The sequence below is a fragment of the Pituophis catenifer genome, unplaced genomic scaffold (assembly GCF_029215685.1).
Source record: "Pituophis catenifer annectens isolate HBS135680 unplaced genomic scaffold, rPitCat1.0.hap2 SCAF_1, whole genome shotgun sequence".
Lineage (NCBI taxonomy): Eukaryota > Metazoa > Chordata > Lepidosauria > Squamata > Colubridae > Pituophis > Pituophis catenifer.
The window spans coordinates 81,785,286-81,811,066 of record NW_027256881.1 but is presented as its reverse complement, the minus strand read 5'-3'; the positions used below and the strand labels follow the sequence as shown (position 1 = coordinate 81,811,066).

At 38.0% G+C, this 25,781-nt stretch overlaps 1 protein-coding gene and 1 long non-coding RNA gene across 2 annotated transcripts; one reads left to right on the top strand and one right to left on the bottom strand.

The window, feature by feature from the left end:
* Positions 1-877: 877 nt before the first annotated feature.
* ZBTB2 (zinc finger and BTB domain containing 2) lies at positions 878-8,460 on the bottom strand. Its single transcript, XM_070951841.1, has 3 exons — positions 8,349-8,460; positions 5,914-6,096; positions 878-3,769 (listed from the first exon to the last, which is right to left on the bottom strand). The coding sequence occupies exons 2-3, from the start codon at positions 6,084-6,086 to the stop codon at positions 2,410-2,412; spliced, it is 1,533 nt and encodes a 510-aa protein (XP_070807942.1). The 5' UTR covers positions 6,087-6,096; positions 8,349-8,460; the 3' UTR covers positions 878-2,409.
* On the top strand, positions 7,582-20,611 carry LOC139322672 (uncharacterized). Its single transcript, XR_011600867.1, has 3 exons — positions 7,582-7,672; positions 14,811-15,044; positions 20,421-20,611. It is a non-coding gene; the product is annotated as an uncharacterized lncRNA (long non-coding RNA).
* The last annotated feature ends 5,170 nt before the right edge of the window (positions 20,612-25,781 follow it).

The following is a 25,781-nucleotide window of genomic DNA, read 5'->3' as shown; positions in this document are numbered from 1 at the left end:
CAGGCAACGAAATTATGTAAAAAACATATCAAATATAAAACTTTATATTAATAAATATCATAAAAAACAAGAGATAGAAAACCTAGACAACCAGAGGGATAAAATTGGTCATCTTAACAATAGAGCCATCTTGGCAAGCTGGCTCAGCTCTGCAGGAACAATTGACATTATTACTTGGCATGACGGAAATTATTCTCTGCTAAAAGAGAGCTACTGTATTATTGGTGTGAATTTGTGGGCCACTGAGAATTCCACTTATCACATTTCTGAACAACCCAGAACGGAATAGGCCCTGTACGGCCTTCTGTATGATGTACTTCAATTCCAGATATTCTAACCAGTATAAATAAGGCAAAGATCATGGAAGTTGCTGGCTCACGTATATGGAGCACATGTTGTTTGTCCTCAGCCTACATAGATGGCAATGATTTGATGGCGATGAGGGGAAGTGAAATAGTGAAATTTATTTAAGCAGTAAACTGAACCCTGCTAAAATATTGCATACATTTCTATTGACCACTCTTATTGCCACATGGTAGGGCAGCTGCATTTTATATGTTATTAGAATTAAATTTCCAAATGAATTGCAGAAATATAATTTTAAGATCGGGCACAAGAAGGACAATTCAATTGGGTTAAACACCCAATTGTGTAGTGCTCCTGAGATGCATAAGGTTTGTTTCTCCAGCGCCGATTGCGACTCCTGCTTCAGCACAGAATTAGCTACCAGGATCAGTGAAAGAGACCTCTTTTTGGCTATGTTAGAAATCCTTAGGTCAAAGGTCTGTACCATATGTGCAGTGATGAAATATGATAAATCATTCTGACTTGACAAAAATTAAAATTCTTTTTTATACCATTTTTATTCTGTGAAATAAAGTATAAAAACTTACAAACTGGAGAACATATCTAGACACAAAAAAGATGATACTTAAACAAAACATGTATACAAGAGCAGAGCAATATCTGCTCCCCTTTCTCCCCCATCAAAATACTTGCCTGCATTTCAGTGGGATTTTAGAAAACACTTGTCAATTTAGGGGTTTTTTTTTAGGCTATTGGAGAATATCCATATATTTATATATTAAAGATAAAAATCAACAACCTGATTTTGAATGGTGGATAGACTATCCATAGCCAAGTGACTGTACAAGGTATCCCCTTTATTTGTTGCCTATTTTGCCAGACTGGAACCTAAGAAAATGTAATACAAAGAACAGAGAGGATGCCACTCGAAGTTCCACTTTAACCTGAAAACAAACCATGATATAATTTGGTCATTCTTCTATTTTGTTCTGTTATAAAATGATGCTAGTAATTAAAAAATAAGATCAGCTTCCCTTTCTCTTAATTTTCACATATTAATCAGGTGAATTCAGACAATTGCTTTGATTGTTTTTCTTCTTTTCTGTATCTCAAAAACAGGCTGAAAACTGTTACTCCCATAGGGAGTTGGGTACAAGGACTACTTTGTGGAATTCTTCTAATTCACTTCCTTCAGGTTTTGAGCAATAATAAATTTCAACATTATTTTTTTTTTCCATTCAATGAGATATAAATAGTCATATGGTCGGTGTAATTTAAATACACTTCTAAAAAGTGTATTTTTACTGATATTAAAAATAGTTCAGTTGTTCAAAAAAGTGATCAATTTGAAAAGGGTGCATGCGGTACATACATGCCTGAAGTATATACACTTGTGCACGCACACAGGCACACACGTTATGCATATAAAATGATTGCCATCACATTATTACTGCTATTTTAATGAAATATGATCCTAAGCACATTTTGCTTAGTAGTTTGAGTGCCCTGGATAAGATCTACTGCCAACTCAACTGTGCTTAGGATCATATTCTTATTCTTAGTGAATGGACATAATATCAGTGGACTGAGCTGATGTAAACATTTGTCAAAAATTGTGTAGGTTTAAAAAAAAATGGATTGCTTCTATTAAAGCAGTTTCTGAAATGACTAATAGGCATAACTATAGGCATTTCTCTTAGTAATTCAATTTCCTTAACTAATCTTCCTCTAATAAGTAATCAGGTTTGAGAATAAACAATTGAAACTTGACCAACAGTTTTCTTCTCACCTTCTCAGTGCATTCAAGCATATAATTAAACAATCTTTCAAATTGTTTACAGTCCTGTCATCAAGCCATTTATCACTGTAGCATAGTTTCCAAGATAAGGAATTACTCTTACATATTTTCTTTCTTATCATTAAAATCAATAGTTATAATTTGATACAATACCCTTTATTAATGTTAGGCTGGGAAAAGGGCCAGACTTCCTTTCATGTCAGTGAAGTTATGGTGGGGGGGAGGGAGGAAGATAAGTCTAATAAAAAATATGAATAAACAAACATAACCTTTTGTTACAAAAAAACAAAACCCAAGTTTCACGATCAGTCTAACAATACTGCTTCCTGTTCTTTTTTGATAGAGTCTAAAACTGAATGATCACTCTCTGTAGTTTCAGCATCTCCACTTAGCAGAATGGATCTTTCCTCTTCTAAAGTAAAGACCGAGTTCTGACTTTGGCAAGAATGTTTGACAACTTCGTTAGGCGTGGAGAATGTCTTGTCACACAAGTTGCACTTATAGGGTTTGTTGGTCTGTACTAACATATTGTCCATCTGGTTGCCTTCCTCAAATGTACAGAGCTCCAGAGTCTGCTTGTCCACCACAGTGTAGGTGTCCATGCTTTGGTTGAGACATACATGCCTAGCAGCTTGATTGGCCCGGCAGAAACTTTTGTCACAAGTACTGCACTTGAAAGGCTTGCCGGTATGTATGTACATGTGCTCTCTCCAGTGGCTTTTCTGAATGAACTTGCGTCCACAAATGGAGCATTCATACTTCCGCCTTTTCACTTCTCTTTCTTGATCTGCTTGCTCCAAATTGTCAATATCAGCAATATCTGAGGGCGGGGGGGTTTCTGCTTGCTGCTGTCCATCAATTATGGGTGAATCTGAGATCTGCTGCAGCTCACTGTCACTGATCATTCCAGCTTCAGTTGCTTCCATAGCATCTTTTTCAGGAGCATTATTACACAGGGATAAGGGAATGCTACTTTCCCCGTGCTGGTTGGATGTGAAGGGCACTCCTGTGTGAATCTGGAGATGCTCACGCAAGCTACTTCGCAAATTGAAACGTCGACCACACAGGTGGCAGGCATAGTATTTGGGAAAGCTTCCATTTTTTTTCATAATGCTTGGCTTGACATGCGCTATTGTGAGAGAGGCAGGTTGATCATCGGAGGAAGAGGCTTCCATGTTGGTTTCATCTCCAGGTGAAGGATGAGAAGGAGCTGATACTAACTCGGGAGACAGTGAAGACTGCAGTGGGTCAGGGGGAGCTATATTTGTTGGGGGCACTTGAGGCAAACTTGGTGGTGGTATCTGGGATATTTGGGATGGTTCATGTACCTGTTCTTGGTTCACTCTTGAGAGCTGGGGCCGTGCTTCTCTCAAAGGCTTGTCAGGTGCTGTCACTGCCTTTGTGGGATTTCTTGCTTGGTGATCTGCAATTTGAATACCGTATAATGATGATGCCAATGGGAAAACTTGCTCTGGGTGTGCAAAGTTTCCTTGGCTGGCTAGACTGGCCTCCTGGATCAACGGATATGCATGCAAGAATTTTATCCCTTGCTCGAGTCGAACAGGATCTATGAGCTGAGGTGCCATCTTTCCAGTGTACATTAAATGCAAGAGGTAACTGAAAATATCTGGCTGTATGTCAGCTGCCTTCAAGCGGACACATTCACTGCAAAAAAAGAAATTACAGTATTAATGAAGAAAAAGGAGGGAAAAAACCTCTAAAGATGTATTATAGTATTTACCCAAGGCAGCAGTATATATCCTCTATACATCAGGAATGATCAGACTTTATGGCTCAAAAAGCATAGGCTTTTCTCCTGTTTACACATGTATGTATAGAAATGTTTCCTCCCTCTGCATATTGCTCGCTGTCACTACTTTTCTGCAGCCACTGAAATACAGGAATACTTTTGCAGCATCAACATTGGCAAACAATGAAGGAGATGGGCGGTTAAGTAATATGAAGTTGTTAGGGTGTTTGGGAGCTTCCCTCAGGTCTTCCAACAGAGGATCACATGCAATTTGTGAGGCATCCACCCCTTTAATACATACTGATAAGGAAGTTGCAGTTAGTCTTCAACTTATGACCATAATTGAGCCCACAATTTTAGTTGTGAGTTGTATTGGTCATAAATGCACCATGTGACCAGACCAGATTTTATGACTTTGGGGCAGTGTTACCCTGAACCCATTGTTGGTTATGGGGCAGGTTTTGCCAGAAGTTGGAATTAAATGCCAATCTCCGGGAAAAATATTGTAAATCAGTCATGTGACCATAGAGCACTGCAAACAGCAATAAATGTGGGCTAGTTGCCGTGTGCCCAAAATGCAGCCACTTGATGCAGCGGGGGCTCCTTGATATCAGAACTTCAAATCCAGGTCTTGGGAGTCCATTGTAATTTCGAATAGTCACTAAGCAACTGGCCATTAGTCAAGGATTACCTGCAAGTCTCACTAACCTCAGTGGTTTTCTTCTGAGTAATTAGACATAGGAAGGTTTTACAATTTTAAAGGTAATCACTTAAAGAATATTGTGTATTTATTGCAATACTTGTTTAAGTAATATGACTTAGGGCTGCTTTTGCGGTCCCTTCAGATCTCAATGTGAAGGAATAAAAGACAATTTGTACTAAGTCGGTTTTAGAGAAATAATGTTATAACTCATACTGATTTTAAATAAAACTTATTTGGTTCAGGAAGTACAAATGAATACAGTAGTTTATAGTACCACATAAATACTTAAACATCAAAAATGAAATACAAAACTTCCTATATTTTGACAATTGGGATTTATTTGCTATTTTACATGATTGCTTAGGAATCAGCTGAGGTTTTCCATTCTCAGAATTATATCCATATACTACTAAAACTCTTGTGTCTGTAATCTTTAACTGGGTAAAAGTAGGGCAAAACTTTTTGAGCCAAGGCATCTCAAATTGGCTAACTTACACAATGTGTTCAAAATCTTGGACCAATGACTCACATGAAATTAAATTTTGGAAATTTTATAAAACATTTTATGACATACAAATTATCATAAAGCATTTTGGCATTTGGTAGTTTATACACTGCTCAAACAACTAAAGAGAACACAAAACTACTGTATGTAACGAACAAAGTATTTAATAAGGCTATTTCATTCATTCAGATCTTGGATGTCTTCTGCTTGTGTTCCTTTTATTTTTTTGAGCAGTATATTTTTTTTTCATATCCCATGCTTTTATTCCATTTCAGACAATGATTACTTCTTAAAGTGATTCATAAGAAGTAAACCAAAAAGTAGACTAATCCTCAGGTTTACTATTTAAAAAGGCAAGAGAATGAAATGCAGATGGCAAACAATTCCTCAAGCCCATTTTGAAATCAGTATCTACCTCAGGCCAGACTGATCTGTCCTTCCTAATTATCTTCTTTGAATAGCAATTCACAGTCCTAAATTCTCTTGGCTGATTCCACACAGTGTTGCCTTTGAACATACTATCTGACCGGAAAGGACAAACAAAGCTCTACAGCTTCTCTTATGGCCAATATAAAGAGAAAGCTAGGTTCTTCCTGGGATGGATAGGTAGGGACTGCCTCTCATTAACCCTTGGTTTCCTGCTACTTAGGAAATTGTAATTTACACCAAAAGAACCTCTTCAGGATTACAGTGGATGAACCTGGGTCATAAATCAGGTACCAATGAAGTTAGCAAGGCTTGAATTCTAATTGTCTTAAATGATCTGCAGATTGCACTGCATGTTACTTATTGAGGTAGATAAAGTAACTCTATACTAACTTAATGTTTGACAATATATATGTATACAGTACCTGCTTTGATGAACGAACAACATCTTGAAGTAGTTGGAAAAAGAGGCAAGGACGGATTTGTGTGCCTTAAAGTACACATCACCAATAGCAACTGTGCAGTCACACAGGAAACCAAACTCCCTCTGAGCATTAAGCTGCTGTAGAAGAATAAGTCCATGGTTGGCCAAATCCATCTTTTAAAATCTGTAAAGTAGAAAATATTCTTGAGAACATATTTCTTTCAAGATTCTATCATATGCCCAAAGAATGTGAAATTTGGAAGGGCACAATTCACAGGTATTTATGTGATTTTTATAGCCACCTACTTTTTTACCTATTGTGAATGAGCAAGAAACATACAGGCACAACAATCCAAATTGGGACTAAAATTTCCATCACTAAGCCCATGCTCATTAGATAAAACAAGGAGGGCCAATAGCTGCACTGATTGGGGGAGCAGAGGCAGGAAGGAGAGGTAAAGATCAGCTGGAGATAGGCAGTGGCAGGGTGGCTTTGGCGCACAGGGACCAAAAGGGCAAAGGTGGTGTGGGGAGTTAAAATGCATGTTGTGGTTGTAAATATGAATGAGTTGCCAAGCACCCAAATCTCAATCAATCGAGGACTATCTATAAGATTAAAATCAACAAATAAAAGAATAGATAACATAAATTAGCACAAAAATGCTCATTACCTGTTTGCCAGCAATGTAGCAATATATATCTCAGACAACTAAAAAAAATCAAATTTATTTAAAGCCATCGCATTCATACTACTTCAGTTTGTAGACAGGTTGAAATACAACAGTTAAAAACCTGAGAGCAAATAAATGAAGGTTTTGATTTGTGTTAGAATATACATGCATAGTTTTAGAATATTAAAATATATATATTTGGAAATGCTGCATAGGATCAAGAGAATTAAACCAAATGTGATTCTAAAAGTCTTGATCCCTCATAGCATTTTGAAATATTTGGGAATATTTGTAAGAGTCCTGGGTATAGCTATATCTAAATGCTACTTTCTCGATTAGTTTTTCAGCTATATTTTTATATTTCGTTTTATATTTTGTTTCTGTAATGAATGCTTTGCACAGCAAATTCAATCAACTGTTCAGGAAAACTTGCAGCAAACGGGAAAAATGAATTAGATAAAAATCACAGCATTCATTTGAGGTTAAATTAAAAATAAAACCAAACACGTCTGTTTTCTGGAGTACACGTAAATTCATAATTTTCGAATTTACAGGCAGCATCTAACATTAAATAAAGGCGAGATGTCTCTGGATAATTGTGAGAGCTTCCCTGCCCAGAAAAAAAAGCAAGTGTCCAGAAGGGTGGGATCAAAATTCAAAAGCGTCTTCCGCCCCAGGAAAAAAAGGCAGAACCTCTTCCGAGAGGCTTGTCCCTCCCTTTGGAGAGAGGAACTTCTCGCCAAGCGCCAGCAATAAAAAGCCACTCAGGAGGCAGCAAACCCTCGCAGACGCCAACGGGGCGGGCAAACAGCAGCCTACAGCGGTGGAGGACCGCAAGCTTCCTTCACCCCCTTCCCCCCCTCCACCGCCCCCGCCGTGAATCACACTGTGACAACCCGCCGGCATTTTCTATTGGCTGCCTGCGGAGCAAAAAGGGGCAAGGCAAGCGAGGCCAAGCGCGCGCCACGGCCACTGCCTCGGCCCCGCCTTCCTCCCCTGCGCAGGGCTACGCGAAGCCGCCGCGTGCGCGCACACGCAACGCACGGAGGAGGCGGCGGGGCGGCGTACGGACGGGCGGCGCGAGACGACGTAAGCAGCGCGAGCGAGCGGGCTGGGGCGCCTAGGCGCGCGAGAGACGGGAACCGCCGCTGTCGCCAGGGCCGCCTAGGCTGCTGAGGAGACGCAGACGGAGCCGCCCACCCTCACCCCCCCCTCCTTTCCTCTCTCTCTCTCTCTCTGCCTCCCTCCCTCCCTTTCCCGCTCCGCGCGGCTGCCTCGGCGCCTGCCCCTCCCCCTTCCTCCTAGGCCGGGCTGCTGCCGCCGCGGGTGAGAGAAAAAAGGGGAAAGGCCGCTACCCAGCTCGGCGAGGGCGGTTCAGGGCCAAGCCAAGCCCGGATCAGACCAGGCTCTGCCAGGGCAGGAGTTTCTTTAGCAGCCTTAACCGGGAGACCTCTCCCTCTTCTCCCCGAGGCAGCCGCCTCCACCGGCGCCATTTCGGGGTCTCGGGTGGGAAAGCCCCCCTCAGGGCCCGGGAGAGCCTCCTGCCTTTCCTCCGGGTCCGAACCTGGCCTACTTGACCGCCAGTACAATGGTGGGACGGGAGATGGCGGGGGGCGGGAGGAAGAGAAAGAGCAAGGGGCCTCACCGCCGCCGCCACGCGCCCCCCTCCCCGCTTTCCCTCCCGGCCACCCGCCCCTCTCCCGCGCCTTCTCGGAGGATGAGTGTGTGTGTGTGTGTGCGGGGGGGGGATTTAGGCGGCACTCACCTGGCTCGCGTTTTCGGGGAGGGGGGGCCCCCGCGGTCTCCGCCAGCCCAGGAGCAGCAGCAGCAGCGCCAACAACGGAGTCAGCGCGGCGGCGGCGGCGGCGGCGGCTTTTCCTGTCCGGTTACGTTAGGGTCACATGACCGAGAGCGGAGCAGAGAGGCTGTAGCGAGGAGCCCCCGCCGGGGAGAGACGGGGGGGGGAGGCGGCGACGAGCGCTGTGGCGGCAACAGCAGCAGGAGCCTCCCCTCCCCCGCTTTCCTCCTTCGCCGCCTGCTTGGCTGGCTTGGCTTCGCCTATTGGCGCGCGCCGCTTGCAGTGAGCGGGACGCAGGCCTCACCGGCTGGGCTGAGCCGTCGCAGCCGCCTGGCTTTGGAGGCCGTAGTAGTACTTGCGGGACGGGGGGAGGTGGGGGGGGGGGAAAGGCGACGGAATGGGCCCCATTCTGCGCGCTTTGGTTCTTTAAAGCTTAGCTCTCGTTCTCCCTATTTTTTTTTTTTCTCTTTTTTCCTTTGAATGCCTTCCGTTGCTCTGATACAGGTGGGAGAGAAGAGGTGGCCAGAACTGAAGTAAGGTGCGCTTTGGTTAGAAAAGAAGGGAGAGAGGGATAATTTTAACCGTCTGCGGGTGGCCCTTAGCTTGATTTTGGCTCTTTATGACAACTTTAAAAAAAAAATGATTGGCATCCGAGTGTTTCTAAAGTATGCATTTAAGTCGTTTAATACTAAATTCCACTTCTCGGGGCAGAGGTCAAGTAACATGGATTTGAACTTAGTAAACTTATTCGAAGTTTATCCCTTTCAGCAGTAGGTGACTTATGGTGAGATAGGTGTTGATTTTTTTTTTTAGGAAGCTCCATACATTTATCTCCTGCTTTAATGGAAAGAATAATATTCCTTTAATAGGTTTAGATTTGTAAGTGCAGAATTGCACGCTTTTAGCTGGTGAACTTATTTCTTTGATGGATGGCAGTAATCCTGTAGCTTGAAATAAATAGTATTATTGTATGGTTTCATAGTAGGAAATATGAAATACATAAAACTGCTGGAATTCAATTTCTTATTTAAAAACCTGAACCCTAAGCAAAGTGATGGATTAATGGTTAGAAGTGTGATGTATTAATGGAGTGATCTGCACCAAATAAATTAACTCTGAAATTAAAAATAATGTATGCAGTAGCAATTTTTATTAGGTTTTCTCAAGAGAGTTTCTCCTTTAGTAAGTTTCAATAATATGAATAGGATTGTGGTCCTGGAGTAGTTTGATGTCCTTTCCCAGAAAAAAAGTGGGGAATTTGTTCTAAGCATTTCTAAATCTCTGAACTTGCTTTGATTTCTGTCAGTTGCTTTCTGTTATTGCTTAAGCAGCTATTTCTGTTTTTTACTAGGCTGTGGAGATAATACTTCATTTTTTGTTCTACTTACTTTACAGATATGTAATCAGGTCTTCCCTTTCATTTTTAATTATATTGAAAGATTTGCATGTGATTCTACACACATTGCTCAGAAATTAATCCTTTTGAGTTTAGTAAATTACAGTGAGGTTAGTAAACATTAACACAAACCTTTTGGATTTCCTGGTGGGAACCTGTAACTTTAAAGTTGGAAAAAGGTTCTCTTGAAAGAGTTGTATATATCTAAGATTATGTGTTCAATTTTTGTTTCAGGTAGTTGTCTTTTATCAGTTATAAGCAAAGAACTAAAAAAGGGGGGAAGGAATGAATTATTGAAATTTAGTCTCACATTTACAGATCTACATGATTTTCCCTGGATCAATACTACTGATTTCCTTACAAATACAGAGTCTATGAAAATTTAATACTTCACTCTGACTTATGCATTGAGTTTTTAGTATTTTGTGTAATTAAGATTCAGATACGGGTAAAAAATTGTGTTTAATTACAAATTTGTGTTTAAGCTTAATATTTGGTTACAGTTTTAACTTCTATTAACAGCTTTTTCCTAGCCCTTCATTTTCCATTTCAGTGTGGATCTTTCAGTTTAAAACAATATAAATATAACATGTTATCAGAGCAAAAGAATGACACCAGAGGTAATTTCTCCAGGACAATAAAAACTTATATTACAATAATTAGTCATATATTGCTTTTAGAGTGCATGAATCCAGTTTGGTGGTCTTGGTCTAGGAAAGGATATGGTGCAGTTAATGAAATGTACAGTTTAGTTTATTAAGATCTCTGCTAATAAACTGGATTTTAGAATCACATCTTGATGCTTTGAAGAGTGCAAGCCATCTAAATCGGGTTGGACACTTTCTTTGCAAAGAAATCTACATAGCATTCCAAGGATTGAATTTCAATTTACTGGCTCCCACACAATCCATCATGGAAGTTCAGTGATTGATAATTGGATCCCAAATCACATTTTCATCTTAATATAAGAAGCAACCCAGTTTCTTTAAAAGGGCAATTGAAAGCTTTCGAAATAAATTAGTAGTGATAGATTTTATTTAGTGAAAGAAAAACCTTTGTATTGAAAAGTAGTACAGTAATCAGACATGGATAACATGATCATCATCACAGTAGTTCTTGTTTAGTAACTGCCTGTTTGCAATTATGACAGTGATGAAAAAGTATCTTTGCAACCAATCTTTGCATTTATGACCTTTGCAGGTCTGTAAAGCAAAGAAAAGCTGAAGTAAGATCATGAACACACTTGTAGTTTCACTTTACTTACTGAGTGTTGGTACCAGTTATGGTCATTAAAGGAGGACTACCTATATACCTCCAGGTGATGCATTGATGTATCATTTGTATTGGTGATTCACTGAATGGCCTGGGTTCGTATAGTCCTCTGAGCTATAAACTGGCCTAACATTTTAGCTTAGTGTGCTGTGTAAAACCAGTGATCTGATGAAAACTCATAGCTTTGTTCCCTGCTTGTGAACATTTAAGCATAAACTAATGCTTATGAACTGTTGATTTAGTATAGTAAATCTATTGCTATATTACTAGTAGAGGACTGCATTTTAGTTAGGATTAACATTTGTATGTAGCATTAAACTTTTAGGTTTGCATTAAAATTTAAATCTGCATTAACACTTAAATCTGAAGTGATTTAAACTTTTCTAAACAGTACTGAGTCATAAAATATTTTCCCGGATAAGTTTTTTACCTATCAGGTATTATAATGTAACTTACAAATGTAAAAATAAATCAGTATCTGAATTGTCTTTTATTGTGTGATTTATTGTATCTGTTTTATCCGGGTTTTGTGGGGAGCCCTTGCTATACTAAACATACTATCTTTTGTAAACCAGGGATTGGCAGAACAGATTAGTATTTGTTGATCGATGATTTCTGGCTCCTAATTATTAAATACAAACAAATCCTATCAGCAAGTTAGGCTATTGAAGAAAAGGAAGTGGGAGGAAATATTTCTAGGCTGAAATGCATTAGGAGTGTCCTGTTCCTTAGTTCAAAGCTTGTCTATCTCAGTAATTGTTTACTCAGATGCTTGGTAAGGTGTTGGATTCCCTCCAATTAGCTGGGCAGTAAATAGTACAGTAGTTCATTTTTGAAGTGAAAGCTGCTTTCTAATAATGAGGTACAGTACACTAGTTGCAAAAACTGATCTCATTAATTTAAATAACAAGTTTTTTTCTGGATTTAGACCATTCTGAGAAATTATAAGCATTCAAATTTAATCTCATGTTTGCCTCTAATTATAATAGTATTTGCTTTTATTCTATTTGGGCTAAATGTGCTGTCCCCATGTATTTTTTGCCCCTTTCCAAAAGTGCTAATTTGAAATAACCAAGTTTACATACATATTTGTTAATTATGTAAACTAGAGAAATTCATTTTTCAGGAAAGGTATTGGAAATTTTTCCAGTGCAGAATTGAATAGGTAAATGATATTAGTGTGCTTCATTTTGTTCATATATTCAGTATAAGTATCTAATATTCTTTAGTGCTTTTACTCTGAATAATAGAACATGCAATTTGAAGGGGACTGTGAATATCTCCTTATCCAATCGCCTGCCTGGAGCATGGATCCATTACTGCAGCATCCTGACAGATGGCAACCCAGCTGCTGTTTAAGTATTTTTCCTGAAGATTGACCACCTCCCCAGATAGTCATTTCCATTGTTTATTTTTATCAGGATTTTTTCCCGTTGCTCCAAAATTTATGGCCTTGTAATTTAACCCCATTGCTTCTTATCTTGTCTTCTGGAACAACTTTGGACAATACTGCCCCGAGTTTTGCATTTTCACCCTTTATATACTTGGTATACTTGTGTCTTTTAACAGTCACAGGCTATAAACATACCCAACACTTCCAATTGTTTCTAGCGACTTTTTCTTTCCAGGTCCATTATTTCTGAGCATTCCTCAGTTTGTTAGTATCCTTCCTAAAATGAGCAAAGAATTGAATGCCATACATTAGCGGGAGTCTGATCCATGTTGCTGCTGCCTGTGATTCATTTTTTAGTTTTTGTCCATGTATCATGCGGTTCCGTATTTGGATTGTAATGCTTCAAGCATTTAAGATTCCACAACAGCAGTGTATGTACTGCTGTTCAGTATGGTTTTCCCCATCTCATGGCTTTACATTTGATTTTTCTACTTGGATTTCCTATAATCGAGATACAGGATTATGCATTTGCTGTTACAATTCATTTTGGCTGATACGTTCCATTGTTCCAGCTTTACAAAATCCTTTTGAATCTTGATGCTGTTCTGTATGGTGTTTACCAACCCCCAACTTTGTCATCTTCAAATTTGATAATCATTTTTAATGCCTCATGTTAAAACAGCACAGAGTTGAATAGAGCCTCATAATACGTTTTAACATGTTTGCTGTTATGTCACTGATGTACATTTATTGAATTTAGTCCTCAATTTACAACAGTTCATTTAGTGACCATTCAAAGTTACAATGTACTGAAAAAAGTGACTTATGATGTTTTTCTCACTTAACTTGCAACATCCCAATGGTCATATGATCTACATTCAGATGCTTGACAACTGACTCATGATGGTTGCAGTATCGTGGAGTCATGTGATCATCTTTTGTGAGCTGAGAAGTCTCAGTTCTCAACCAGTTCTGTATCCATGTAATATAGCATAGCAGAGCCATCTTTAGACTCTCAAGAGGAATATTATTGATTTTCTGAATTAAACTTCATTATTTCCAGTGTATTCCTAAGGTCATACTGAAACACAGCTGAGTTATGGAGTCACAGTCAAGTTTGTGAAATGGGGTAGATGAGATCCTAAATAGGTATGTCACTACAAAACAACCGCTAATATTCGGAAATTGTAAAGAAAGGATAATACTTAGTTTCCAGTAGGGAAATGAAAGTAACTCTTCACTCCATTTTACATTTAAGATGAGTCAGTGATTTTCTCAAATACATTCCATACAAACTAGTAACCTTACTACTAATTTTCACAAACTAGATATATTAATTGTTGAGCTGCCAGAGATAGATATTAGCCAGTCTGTGAGGCTTTGCTAATGTTCTGTCCAGCATTATGTGATACTTCTGAATAAGATATTACTGTGTTATTTACAAATTGAAATATATTCTGAAACAACTTACTGTATTTATGAAGACTGCATTTTTCAGACTTGATTATTTAACCCAATTGCAGGATACTGTAGCAGAAACAAAGAGACTTCTTTCTCTTCCTCATGCAATATTTAATATTCATTGTTTCTTACCTTTGCAAAATTTGAATGCCAAATTGTTAATGAAATTGTATAAATACAGGTAGCCCTCAACTTGTGACCGCAATTGACCCCAACATTTCTATTGCTTAGTGAGGCATTTAAGTGAATTTTGTCCCATTTTATGACTTTTCTTACCATGGCTATTAAGTGAATCTTGCTTCCCCATTAACTTTGTTTATCAGAAGGTCACAAAAAAGTGATCACATGCCTCTGGGACACTGTACCTGCCATAAATATGAGTCAGTTGCCAACCACCTGAATTTTGTTCATGTGACTATGGAGATGCTGCAATGGTCATAAGTGTGAAAAATGGTTATAAGTCACCTTTTTTCAGTGCTGTTGTAACTGGTCACTAAATGAACTGTTGTAAGTAGAGGACTATCTATACTAAAGCAATGGAAAAGGTTTGACACTACAATTTTGATAAGAATGATGTCTTGAATATCTGCTTCCCAGATTTATATACTTTTATTTCATTTCAACTGTTTAAGTTTAAAGTGAGCTTAAAGGTTTGTGAACCCTTCTAAATTTAATATTTCTGCATAAATATGACCTCAATTAAACAAATGAATCAAAAACATTAGACTTGTCCTAATGTTTGATCCCAAAATACTTATTTGTATATGAAAAAAGTGAACCTTTAATTTCAATAATTGGTGTTGCTGAATATTAGGTGCAATCACTGCTATTAAACATTTCTGATAACTATTGATGAACCCTGCATGTTGGCTTGGAGGAATTTTAACTATTCTTCCTTATCAAACAGCTTCAACTCAAAAGATATTGGTGGGCTTCCCTGCTTGATGAACTGGTCTTTAGTTCTATAACTCTTACTGTGGGATTCTTCGAGACCTCCCAGAATATTACACGCTTGGCTGTTGGTGTGATCTTGGTTGGTCAACTTCTGGGAAGGATAACAGAGGTGCTGAATTGCCTCCATTTGTACACAATCTACCTAACAGTGGACTCGTGGAATCCAAATTCTTTGGAAATAATTACGGTATGTAATCTTTTCCAGCCTGATGAGTATTAACTTTTTTGGAGGTCCCCAGAAATCTCTCTTGTTCAACTCATGACACACTTCCATATACAGAGTGCCGAAAAGGAAGCGCATGCTCGTCTGGGCTGCAACCCGGAAGAGGAGCTGCCCAGGGTGCATGCACCCCCGAAAATGAACTTCTGGTTTCCGGTGCGCACATGCATGCCGGCCAGCTGGTTTTTTTTTATTATTATTATTGAAAAAGTTTTTCGGATACAAGTTTTTCCCCCTTTTCCTCCCTTCTTCCCTAACCCCCCCTCACCCCCCCCCTGTGACTTCTTCTTCACAACAATAAACTAATTCATAATTAATTACATAATATTTTACCATGCCCTTACTCACTCCTCAAAATACTGACCCTTAGCATAGTGTTCTTATAACTCCGCTTTTCTCCGCTTTTCACAATCTACCCTTTTTCTCCTCCCCCAAACTTATAAAATATTATTATTATTACAACAACATGACCTTTACTTTTATATATATTAATTTAACATTTCAAAGCAGCCTTCTCCAAATTTAACATTTATTCAGTTCTATCCAATTCTTCCACTCCCCGAAATATATAACTTAAAAATCCTTTTTCTTAAACTAATCAATCACTAAACTAACCTATTTCAACCCAGTTTCCTGCAAGATTACCATGCACTACAATTCTAAATATAATCCACTGCCCACTCTGCTAAAATATACATATGTCTATATATACGTTCCATTTTATAAAAAAAAAGAAAAGACAATAACTTTAAATGTATAATTCATTTAGTATCTTCTTTGATGTCTTTCCACTAGATTGTTAAATCCGTCATCCATAATAGGGTAACATAGCATCCTGGTGCAACAGTTTATTCAAAATCTTCAGTCATCTTCTGCCCCCATCAATAATGAATATCCTCATGTATATATAAAAGTAAAAACAACCACCCGAGTGACATTATAATTATATTCCATATAGTTGTAATTGTGGTTTTCATCAGGATTATAAATCCCCATCATCTTAGTGGGTAACAGCCAGATCTTCTGCATGCCCCAGCATGACTCTCTTGCCTTGTAACTCAAAATAGATATAATATATTTATCGGTAAAAGAAATCCAAAATAGATAGTTCAAATCCAACAGTGTAAGGCTCTTTCCACATCCCAAAATCACGGCATTGCAGAGATCTGCCACTTTCCTCAAGATAGTATTAAACAATAATTCGCCACCAATATCTTTTCACATATTCATTTATTTATTTTTTTTAAAATCCCTGGCTTCACTGTTGCTTGGTTTAGAAACTACTATTTCTACGAGATCTGTTTCTTTTCTTTTTCTTTTGCGGGTTGCATTTCCATCCAGATTTCCTTCCTACAAGTTGTGTATCAGCTGTTCGGTTGTCATTCTGCTTTGTAGATTGATCTTGTTGGTTTTGTTTTATTATCTCATATGTCTTATCCATCACTTGTATATCAACTAATTGATTTACGCACTTGTCTGTAGGTTGATAGTTCATCACATTAGAATCAGATGACACTGCTCTCAAATTTATAGACAGTCCAGCTGGGGTATCCAAAGAGTCCAAAGACAGTTTATCTACCACAGCCTCTGTAATTTGATGTTTTCCCTTTATTTCCAACTCCTTTTGCTTGTCCTGTGTTATGCCTAAAGATGTTAAGTTTATTTTTAAATTTTTTTGATAAAATTCTTCCGCTTTTTCGACAGTATTCAGTTGGTATCTTACTCCTTGGTATCTCAATATTAAACCAACTGGGACGTCCCACCTAAATAGAATATTCCTTTTTTTTAACTCATTCACTAGAAAACCAAATTTCTTCCTCTCCATTAACATCTTGGGCGGGAGTTCCTTAAAAATCCAAATCTTTCTTCCACGAAATTGCAAAACAGAATCATAAGAATTCTGGACAATATTATTTCTAATTTCTTTGTCTGTAAAATAAATCACCACATCTCTAGGCAATTGCCTTTGTTTTGCCAACCAGGAGTTTATTCTATAAATTCTGTCAATCCTACAAAACACTTCATCAGGTTGAACCTTTAAAATCCCAGCCAGAATTTCAGAAGATATCTTCCTTAAATCATCTCTGTCATCTTCCTGCAAACCTCTCAGTCTAATTGCATATTCTGTAAAATTGTATTGGATCATTAAAACTTCTCTTTCAATCCTCTGTTGTACATTTGTACATTGTACATTTTCTTCATTAACAGACTTTTGATCAGCCTCCATTTTAAGTTTGTCTTCTGAACTATTATCCTGAATGTTTGCCAAATCCTTTTTAATTTTTTGGATCTTGTCATCCAAATTCTCCTCAGTTTCTTTCATCAAAAAGAATGGTCAGCTGGTTTTTGATGTGCACATGAAACTCTGTGCCGAAAAGGTTCGCTGTACTATGCTGAGAAGACAGACTTTGATAAGAATACCCAGAATTTTTTTTTTATTGAAAAAGTTTTTCAAATACAGATTTTTCCCCCTTTTCCCCCCCCTCCTCCCTAACCCCCCTTCCCCTCCCCCTGTGGCTTTTCCAGAATAAAACCCACATTAATAACAGATTATATAATACTTTACCATCCTTTTTGCTCCACCCCCCATATGCGGACCCTTTCTTTCTAACAATATTATTATATCCCCCTTATACTATACATTTCAGAGCGACATTCAACTGTAAAATTATATAATAAATCCTAATTTAGCAATTTCATCTATTCAACTCATAATCTATCCATTTCCTCCTCCCCCATGCATATATCTCTTAATTCAAATCTTTTATGTATATTAATATAGCATAACATCCTTTTTCCAGAACTAAACAATCAGTTCTCCACCCTTCTGACAATATTATTATATCCCCCTTATACTATACATTTCAAAGCAACATTCAGCTGTAAAATTATATAATAAATCCTAATTTAGCAATTTCAACTCATCCTCCCCCATACCAGTGCTGTGGAGTCGGAGTCGGAGTCGAGGAGTCGGAGTCGGAGGAAATTTTGGGTACCTGGAGTCGGAGTCGGAGTCGGCAAACAATGCACCGACTCCGACTCCTACTAAATTTAGATTGGAATTTTAAAAAAAGCACGTTTAAATGTCCCAATTCACAAAAAGTTATAATTAATGACTTCTCTACTGTAAGAATAAAGACCAATGCATGCAGTGCCTCACGTAACCGCAAAATGAACACGTTAAGTGACCGTGAAGAAGCATGCTTTTCATGTGCTTCACTATAAGGCACGCAACGCACAATTAGGAGTGGCAATACTTATACTTTCCATAGTGTTGTGTTCTGCTGTTACAGGGAACGCAGCGCCCATGGGTAACCTAGCCTCTCACTGATAAGGGATTAAGTAAATATGTTTTTTGCAGGACTAGAGACACTTGCATAAGTGAAGGGAATGGAGGGTCAATAGTTCAAGACTGAAGCTGTAAACCATTTATTGCCAATAAATAGTGGTGGGCGAGGGGCGGGCGACCCAGCAATTTAACAAATGGTTCGGTGGTTTTTTTGTAATTTTATTGGCCCACGGAGCTTCAGCATAGGCTAATTAGCCCTTGATTAGATCGGCTCCCGACCCCCAGCTGATTTGCTCTGAGCTGTTTTGCTCAGTGCTCTTTTGCTTGCTTGGAAAGACTGCAGATTTTTCCCCCCCTAGCTATACTGAAAAACGAAAGAGAAAGTAAAGCAGGCTGTTGGTTTTGCATGTTAGAAAATTAGGCAGGCAGATTTCTTTTCTTTTTCCTCACCAAAAAAGGTAGGTGCAAACAACGGGAAATTTAGGGAAAAAAGGAGATTTTAAAACACAAAAGAAAAAAAGCTCTATTTAACTAGGGAATTGTAATAATTGAGATACTATTAATTGTATATTGTGTTGAAAGCAGAAATGGTTAAGTTGTGGTTTGGAGGAATATATGGGGGAAATTATTTGGTTTATTATTATTGGTAAATATAATTAATTGATTTGTAAGAAATTGGATTGCATGGAAATAATTGGAATATTCATGTTCATATTGATTAATATACAAAAAAGGTAGTTATATAACTAATTGATTTATATTAAAATGTTGAATTCATATTAAACAACTGTAATATTACATAATTAACCAATGTGAGGATGGATATAAAAATAGATGACAATGGGAAGGGGTATAATATAGAATAGAAGGGAAAAATTGAATTTGATTAAGATTAGAGATGAGGATGAAGGGTAATATTGGTTTTTTACAAAAATAGATGAGGAATAAATATGGCAAAAAGGAAATATAGAAATTGTAAATTTAATTGAAATGACTAAACACTGTTTAAATTTATGAACCGGCCAAATACTCTGTTCAAAGAAAATACATTGTATGTTTGTATGTGTGTTTCTAATTATTGTTATTTATTCATATTTGTTCTCTTTTATTCTTTAAAGTTTAACAATTCATTCTTTATCTTAATATCTTTATATTTGTTTGGGGTTGGCTTTCTTCCCTTTCATCTTTTTTATTGTACAGCAATCTTTCTCCTCAAACCTACCACCTCTCTCTTTTCTTTCCTTCTTACTTTCTCTTCCTCACCCTCTTCTTCTCCTCCCTACTTCCTCTTCCTTTCTCCTTCTCCTCCTCTCTTCCTCCCTCTCTTACCCTCACTCCTACTCTAATTTCCCTTCCCTTCCTTCATCCCTCTCTATTGCTGTATCCTTTTATGTATATGGACTACTCAGAGGGCTGAAAAAGTTATTTCTGACTGGTCCTCTCCCTTTTGACCAGTCCTCGAACTTACGACTGTCCTCACATTTTACGTTTTTGCCCTATCTTGTCACCATGGTGAAGAGAAGCAGTTGTGAAATGAGTGACATGGTTGTTAAAAATGCTGCACGGGCATAAATGTGAGGATGGTCATAAGTGTGAGGACCAGTCAAAAGTGCGAGGACCTGTCAGAAATGACTTTTTTCAGCCCTCTATACACATAGCCATGGCCACCCGGTCACATGACCAGCTAGCCACACCCACCCAGTCACATAACCTCCAAGCCATGCCCACAAAATAAGCCACGCCCACAGAACCGGTAGTAAAAAAATTTAGAACCCACCCCTGGTAGGGGTCACCACAACATGAGGAACTGTATTAAAGGGTCGCGGCATTAGGAAGGTTGAGAACCACTGGCTTAGAAGAACTTGGTGGAACAGCTTCTTGGATTCAACTGTAAGTGTTTATATTGTATAGGACAAATCATGTCTAGGTTTAGTGCTGGGATATATAGCTTATTTGTTTGTATAAAGCCATGTACGTACAACTTACAAGACTGTGTATGTTGATATTAAAAATCTAATTATATGCCAGTTAGTATAACATATTTTATATTTTAGGGAAAGAGGCATCCTAAACAATGGCAAAAAGACTGCTAACAACAAACACAACAAAGTCTACTGTTTATGAGCACTTTGCATTATCAAGTGATGGAAAACATTACGTGTGCCAATGTATTAGAAAAGATGATGATGGTGAAAAACAATTCTTTATATCTGACAAAGTTACCATAAGGATGACACCAGAAAAATTCAAACACCACATTATTGAAATGGTAGTAAAGAATAGTGTACCACTATCCTTCTTTTCACAGACAGCCTTTTTAGGCCTAAATGGAGAAATGGCAAAAAAACTTGGTGTTTCTCTGGAAAGAGAAAGTATAAGGAAACTTATAATTGAGGAGGCCAAATGTAAAAAGGAAGAACTACAGAAAGTTATGAAAGGACGTTTTGTCTTCCTTAAAATGGATGCATGCACACGTCACAGAGTCAATTATTTCGCTATTAATGTTAGATTTGTGGATGAAAATAACAAAACAATAACACGGACCCTCGGAGTAAAGGACACTCAGGCACATCACACCAGTGATTACCTTCAGAAGTTAGTGGAGGGTGTTCTAGAAGATTTTGAAATTAAAAAGGAACAGATTTTATGTGTTGTGACAGATAACGCTTCTAACATGTTGAGCACAATTGAGAAGATGAAGGCAGATGAAGAAGGTATCAAACAGATATTAGACTTAGAGGAAGACAGCTCTGCAAGTATTAGAGAAAGTTTAGAAACTGAAGAGAATGCTGACATTTTTTTAGACAACTTTGTTGAAGAAGCATTGAAGCTTGCTACTATTCATCATATGCGATGTGCTGTTCATACACTGCAACTTGCCATAAGAGATGGATTAAAAGATCGCCATGCAGCTACATTAATTGGCAAATTACGGCAAGTAACTGTTGCAGCCAGGGCCCCAAAAACAGATGCAATTTTGAAAAGACGTGCAGGAAAAGGAGCCATTTTGGATCAAACAACTCGCTGGGGAAGCACTTATTTAATGGTGAAGCGTTTGCTTGAACTTAAAGACTTCATAGAAGAAATGGACAATGAAAATCTTGCATTAACTGCAAGCCAGTGGACACAAACAAAAGAGCTGGAGAACCTTCTTTCTCACCCCTTCACTGTCACCAAGAGGTTGCAATGTGATGATCTAACCCCGGGTAAATTCCTCTTGGAATGGAAGAGCCTGTTATATCGCCTGAACAAAAATGGAGGGTTAATAGCTGAGGGCATTGCATCTTCAATGATGAAAAGAGAGAGTCTTTTGCTGGAAAATGAAATCTTGTTAGCGGCTATTTATGTCGACCCAATGAGCCGACTTTTATTGAACAGTAAACAGATTGCTACTGGGAAAAAGGCCCTCTATGATGTAGCAGTTCGCATGAAGGGATTACGACCTGAAATACCTCCACAGGAGGATGGAGTTCTTTTAAGCAATAGTGGTAACTCAGAATCATCTTCTTCAAACGAAGAATTAGACTTTGATTCCTTCTTAGACAAAATGGAAGTTGCTAAAGGAAAGCGACGTCGCATAAGCGTTACAGAACCAGTAAATGTCCAAATAAAAAAATTCCAACAGGAGTTTTATAAAGCACTAAAAGAAGTTGAAAAGTATGATCGCTCATCAAAACTTACTGTTGAAGAAGCCATCCTTGTTTATCCAGAGATCGTTAGTGATGTGGCCAGAATAGTTACTGCAATGCCACCCACCCAAGTCAGTGTCGAAAGATTATTTTCAGCCCTAAAAATAATAAAGTCTGACTTAAGAGCCTCTATGAAAGAGGATCTGGCAGAGGCAATTCTCTTCCTTAGAACTCTACATTGAATTGATTTGCATTTGCTAAGCCTATAACTACATTTCAAGATTAATATAAACCATTTCTAGGTTTTACAGATTTTGTTTTTGGTTCATATAGATAAGCTTTGTTTTTGTTCTAAAACAACCAAATAATGTGGTTTGTATTTTTGAACTGGTAAAGTTCCTGTTCCTGATGTTTATGCCTGCTGCTACTATCCAGCAACTTGATTAATTAAATTAATAAAAAAAAATTAATAAAACTTTGTTGTTTTCATTGTGTTTGTCTTTTGCTTAAACTGTTCAATACAGTAGACTCTTGGCTTCCCAGCCAGTAGTCCTGTGGTAATGACATGTATGTTGCCTTTCTTTCCTTCAAGGAATGTATAAAATACATTCGCATATTAATACAGAGGAGTCGGAGTCGGGGAGTCGGAGTCGGAAGTACAAAAAACTGAGGAGTCGGAGTCAGAGTCGGAGTCGGAACATTTATCTCCCGACTCCACAGCTCTGCCCCATACATATATCTCTTAATTCAAATCTTTTACATATATTGATATAACATCTTTTCCTAAACTAAACAATCAATAAACTAACCTATCTCCACCCACTTTCCTACAGGTCTACCATACATAATATTTTCAATATCTTTATTCTTCTGCCCACACCACTAAAAAAATATTAACATATATATATATATATATAAAATCCTCAAATGACTTTAAATTTGTAATCCATATGATATCTTCTGCAATGTCTCTCAACTGGATTGTTAATTCCATTACCCATGTTAGTGTAACATCACATCCTAATTCCAATAGTATGTCCGGTATCTTCAATTACCATCTACCCCCATCAATAGTAAATGTTTTCATATATAAAAAAACACCCGAGTGACTTTATATTCCATAGTGTGTCGTCTATAATGTCTTCCATCTAGATTATTAATTCCAACCACTGTGTTGGGGTAACAGCCAGATCTTCTGCATGCCCCAATCCCATAGTTGTCTTGCCTTATAGCTTAACATAAACGTAATCCATTTGTCAAAGAGTCCAGAGTAGAAAGTTCCAATCCACTCAGTTTAAGGCCATCTCACATCCCAAGAGTACAGCACTGCAGAGATCTGTCACTCTCCTCAGGATAATATAAACCAATACTTTGCCTCAACTATATTTTCATATATTCAATTGTCTCTTAAGTAACTGGCATTACACTGTTGTTTAGTCTAGAAATTTTTGTTTTTGTAGGACCTGCTTCTTCTTTTCTTAACTTTTTGTGGCTTAGATCTCCATCCTGGTTTCCTTTCTATGAGTTGTATATCAACTGTTTGATTTCCTTGCTGATCTGTAGCTTGATTAGTCATCACATTAGAATCCAAAGCAGCCTCTCTTGTATTTATAGGTAATCCAACTATAACCTCTGAAGAAGAATCCAGAAGCGGCTCGTCCAAAGGAACCTCTGTGACTTGTTGTTTTTCCATTGTCTCCATCTCCATCTGCTTAGCCTGAGTTTCAGTCTCTTGTTCATTTTGCATTTCTTTGTTCCCCTCCTGTGTTCCTAACGGAAATGTCATACGTGGAGATGTTAAATCCATTTTAAGAACCTTGTAGTAAAATTCTTCTGCTTTTTCAACAGTTTTTAATTGATATCTTTCTCCTTGATATCTCAATATTACACCCACTGGGACATCCCACCTAAATGGGATGTTTTGTTTCTTTAGCTCAGTCACCAAAAATCCAAATTGCTTTCTATCTTTTAACATCTTAGGCGGCAACTCTTTATATATCCAAATCTTTCTTCCGTTCAATTCTAAAGTAGAGTTGAAAGATTTTTGCACAATATCATTTTTTATTCCTTTGTCCGTAAAGTAAATCACCACATCTCTAGGCAACTGCCTTTGCTTTGCAATCCAAGAATTTACTCTGTAGGCCTTGTCAATCATACAGAATACCTCTTCAGGATGAACCTTTAAAATCCCAGCCAGAACTTCAGCAGACATCTTTCTCAAATCATCTCTATAATTTTCCTGTAGTCCCCTCATTCTGACCGCAAATTCCATGGACCTATATTGCATTATTGTAACTTCTTTTTCAATCCTTTGTTTTATATTATCAGCATTGTAAGTCTCGTGATCAGCTTTCTTTTTAGACTTTACTTCTGAGCTATTATCTTGAGTATTTATCAAATCATTTTCAATTCTTTGTATTTTATTGTCCAGATTATAAATCTTGTAATCAACTTCCTTCATTTTAAACTCTAGTTCTGAATTAGTATCTTTATCCATCTTTATAACTATTTCTGAAAAAGTTTTCAAAGCTGTTACAAACTGTTGTTTCAGATTGGCATATTTTTGTTGTACCAACTCTTTAATTTCCTGCCTGAATTTTTCAAGATTCTGGTTCACAATCTCATCATGTCTTGCCATCTCCTCCAAAACAAATTCTTTTAGGTTAAAACCAATCTTCTGAGTCTACAAATTCAAAACTTGTTCATGTGGTTTGTAAACGGGGGAAACCCCCCCCCACTGCTTGTTTATCTGGCTTTGTTAGTTTTAATGCCATCCTGCCACACAGACAAACTTTTTTTAAAAAAAGGACTTCTCTCCAGGCAATATCAATATCAAATCTCCAAGAGGGAAGAAACATAAAGTAGAAATTTTTCTTTTCAATTCTAGCCAGCACTATTATTTCTGCTACTTTGTAGCTTGTTAAACTATTCAGGCGGGAGGACTTTCACTTTCAGCTTTCTTCTTCTCAAGCCTCAGCTAGTCGCCATTTTAAACTTTTTTTCCTTCGCTTTTAAAATCACTTATAAAATCGTTAAAAATACTTGCGATTTAGGGTCCAAAGTCCAGATCTCATCCTCTTTGTTTAAACAATCTGTTAGTTCTCAGTAAATGGCTTGGTCCTGTCGCCTAGCTCTGCAAAAAGCAGAGTTCTCCCGAAGCCCGGAGCAGCGGCGAGGAAAAGAGGGAGCCTCATCCTGCTTCGTCCCCAAGAGTAAAACAAAAACTCTGGGGACTTCGCAGAGGGCTCTACCTGCCCTCGCCTGCTCTATCTCACATTTCCTTAAGGAAATGGAGTTTTTCGAGCCGCCTTTCAGATGTAAAGGTGGCTCTTTACGAGCGACTGGGCTGGCGGTCTCAAGGACCGTCTGATGGCGACGGAAGCCAAACCCGGAAGTCCAAGAATACCCAGAATTTTGTTAAGCAAGACCTTATCATCTCATTGATTGAAATATCTGATTAATTTCCCTTTCAAAGGAACTAATAATCCGAAAGGTTTGTATATTTTTGTCACACACATGTAGCTTTGGATCATGGTCAATACATGATCAAGTATATTGACAGCTTAATTGGATTCTCTAGTTTTAGGATGTGAATAGTATCACATTTTAGGTCATATTGATGTAAAAATATTAAAAACTGAAAAAGGTTCACAAATGTTTAAGCATCACTGTCTCAAGAATTGCAAGTATGCTATTACTGTATATAATGTGTGGTGTCATTGTTACTGAGGAGTGATAGAGAATTGATGCAAAGTTGAAAAAATTTATTCAAATAAAATGTACCTT

What these genes read in the sequence shown, in the direction of transcription:
- ZBTB2 (XM_070951841.1), bottom strand. Translation starts at nt 6,086, where the DNA reads ATGGATTTGGCCAACCATGGACTTATTCTTCTACAGCAGCTTAATGCT. An exon ending in TTGTTCGTTCATCAAAGCAG is followed by an intron (nt 3,770 to 5,913) that starts GTACTGTATACA and finishes CTTTTTTTGCAG; the next exon opens with TGAATGTGTCCGCTTGAAGG.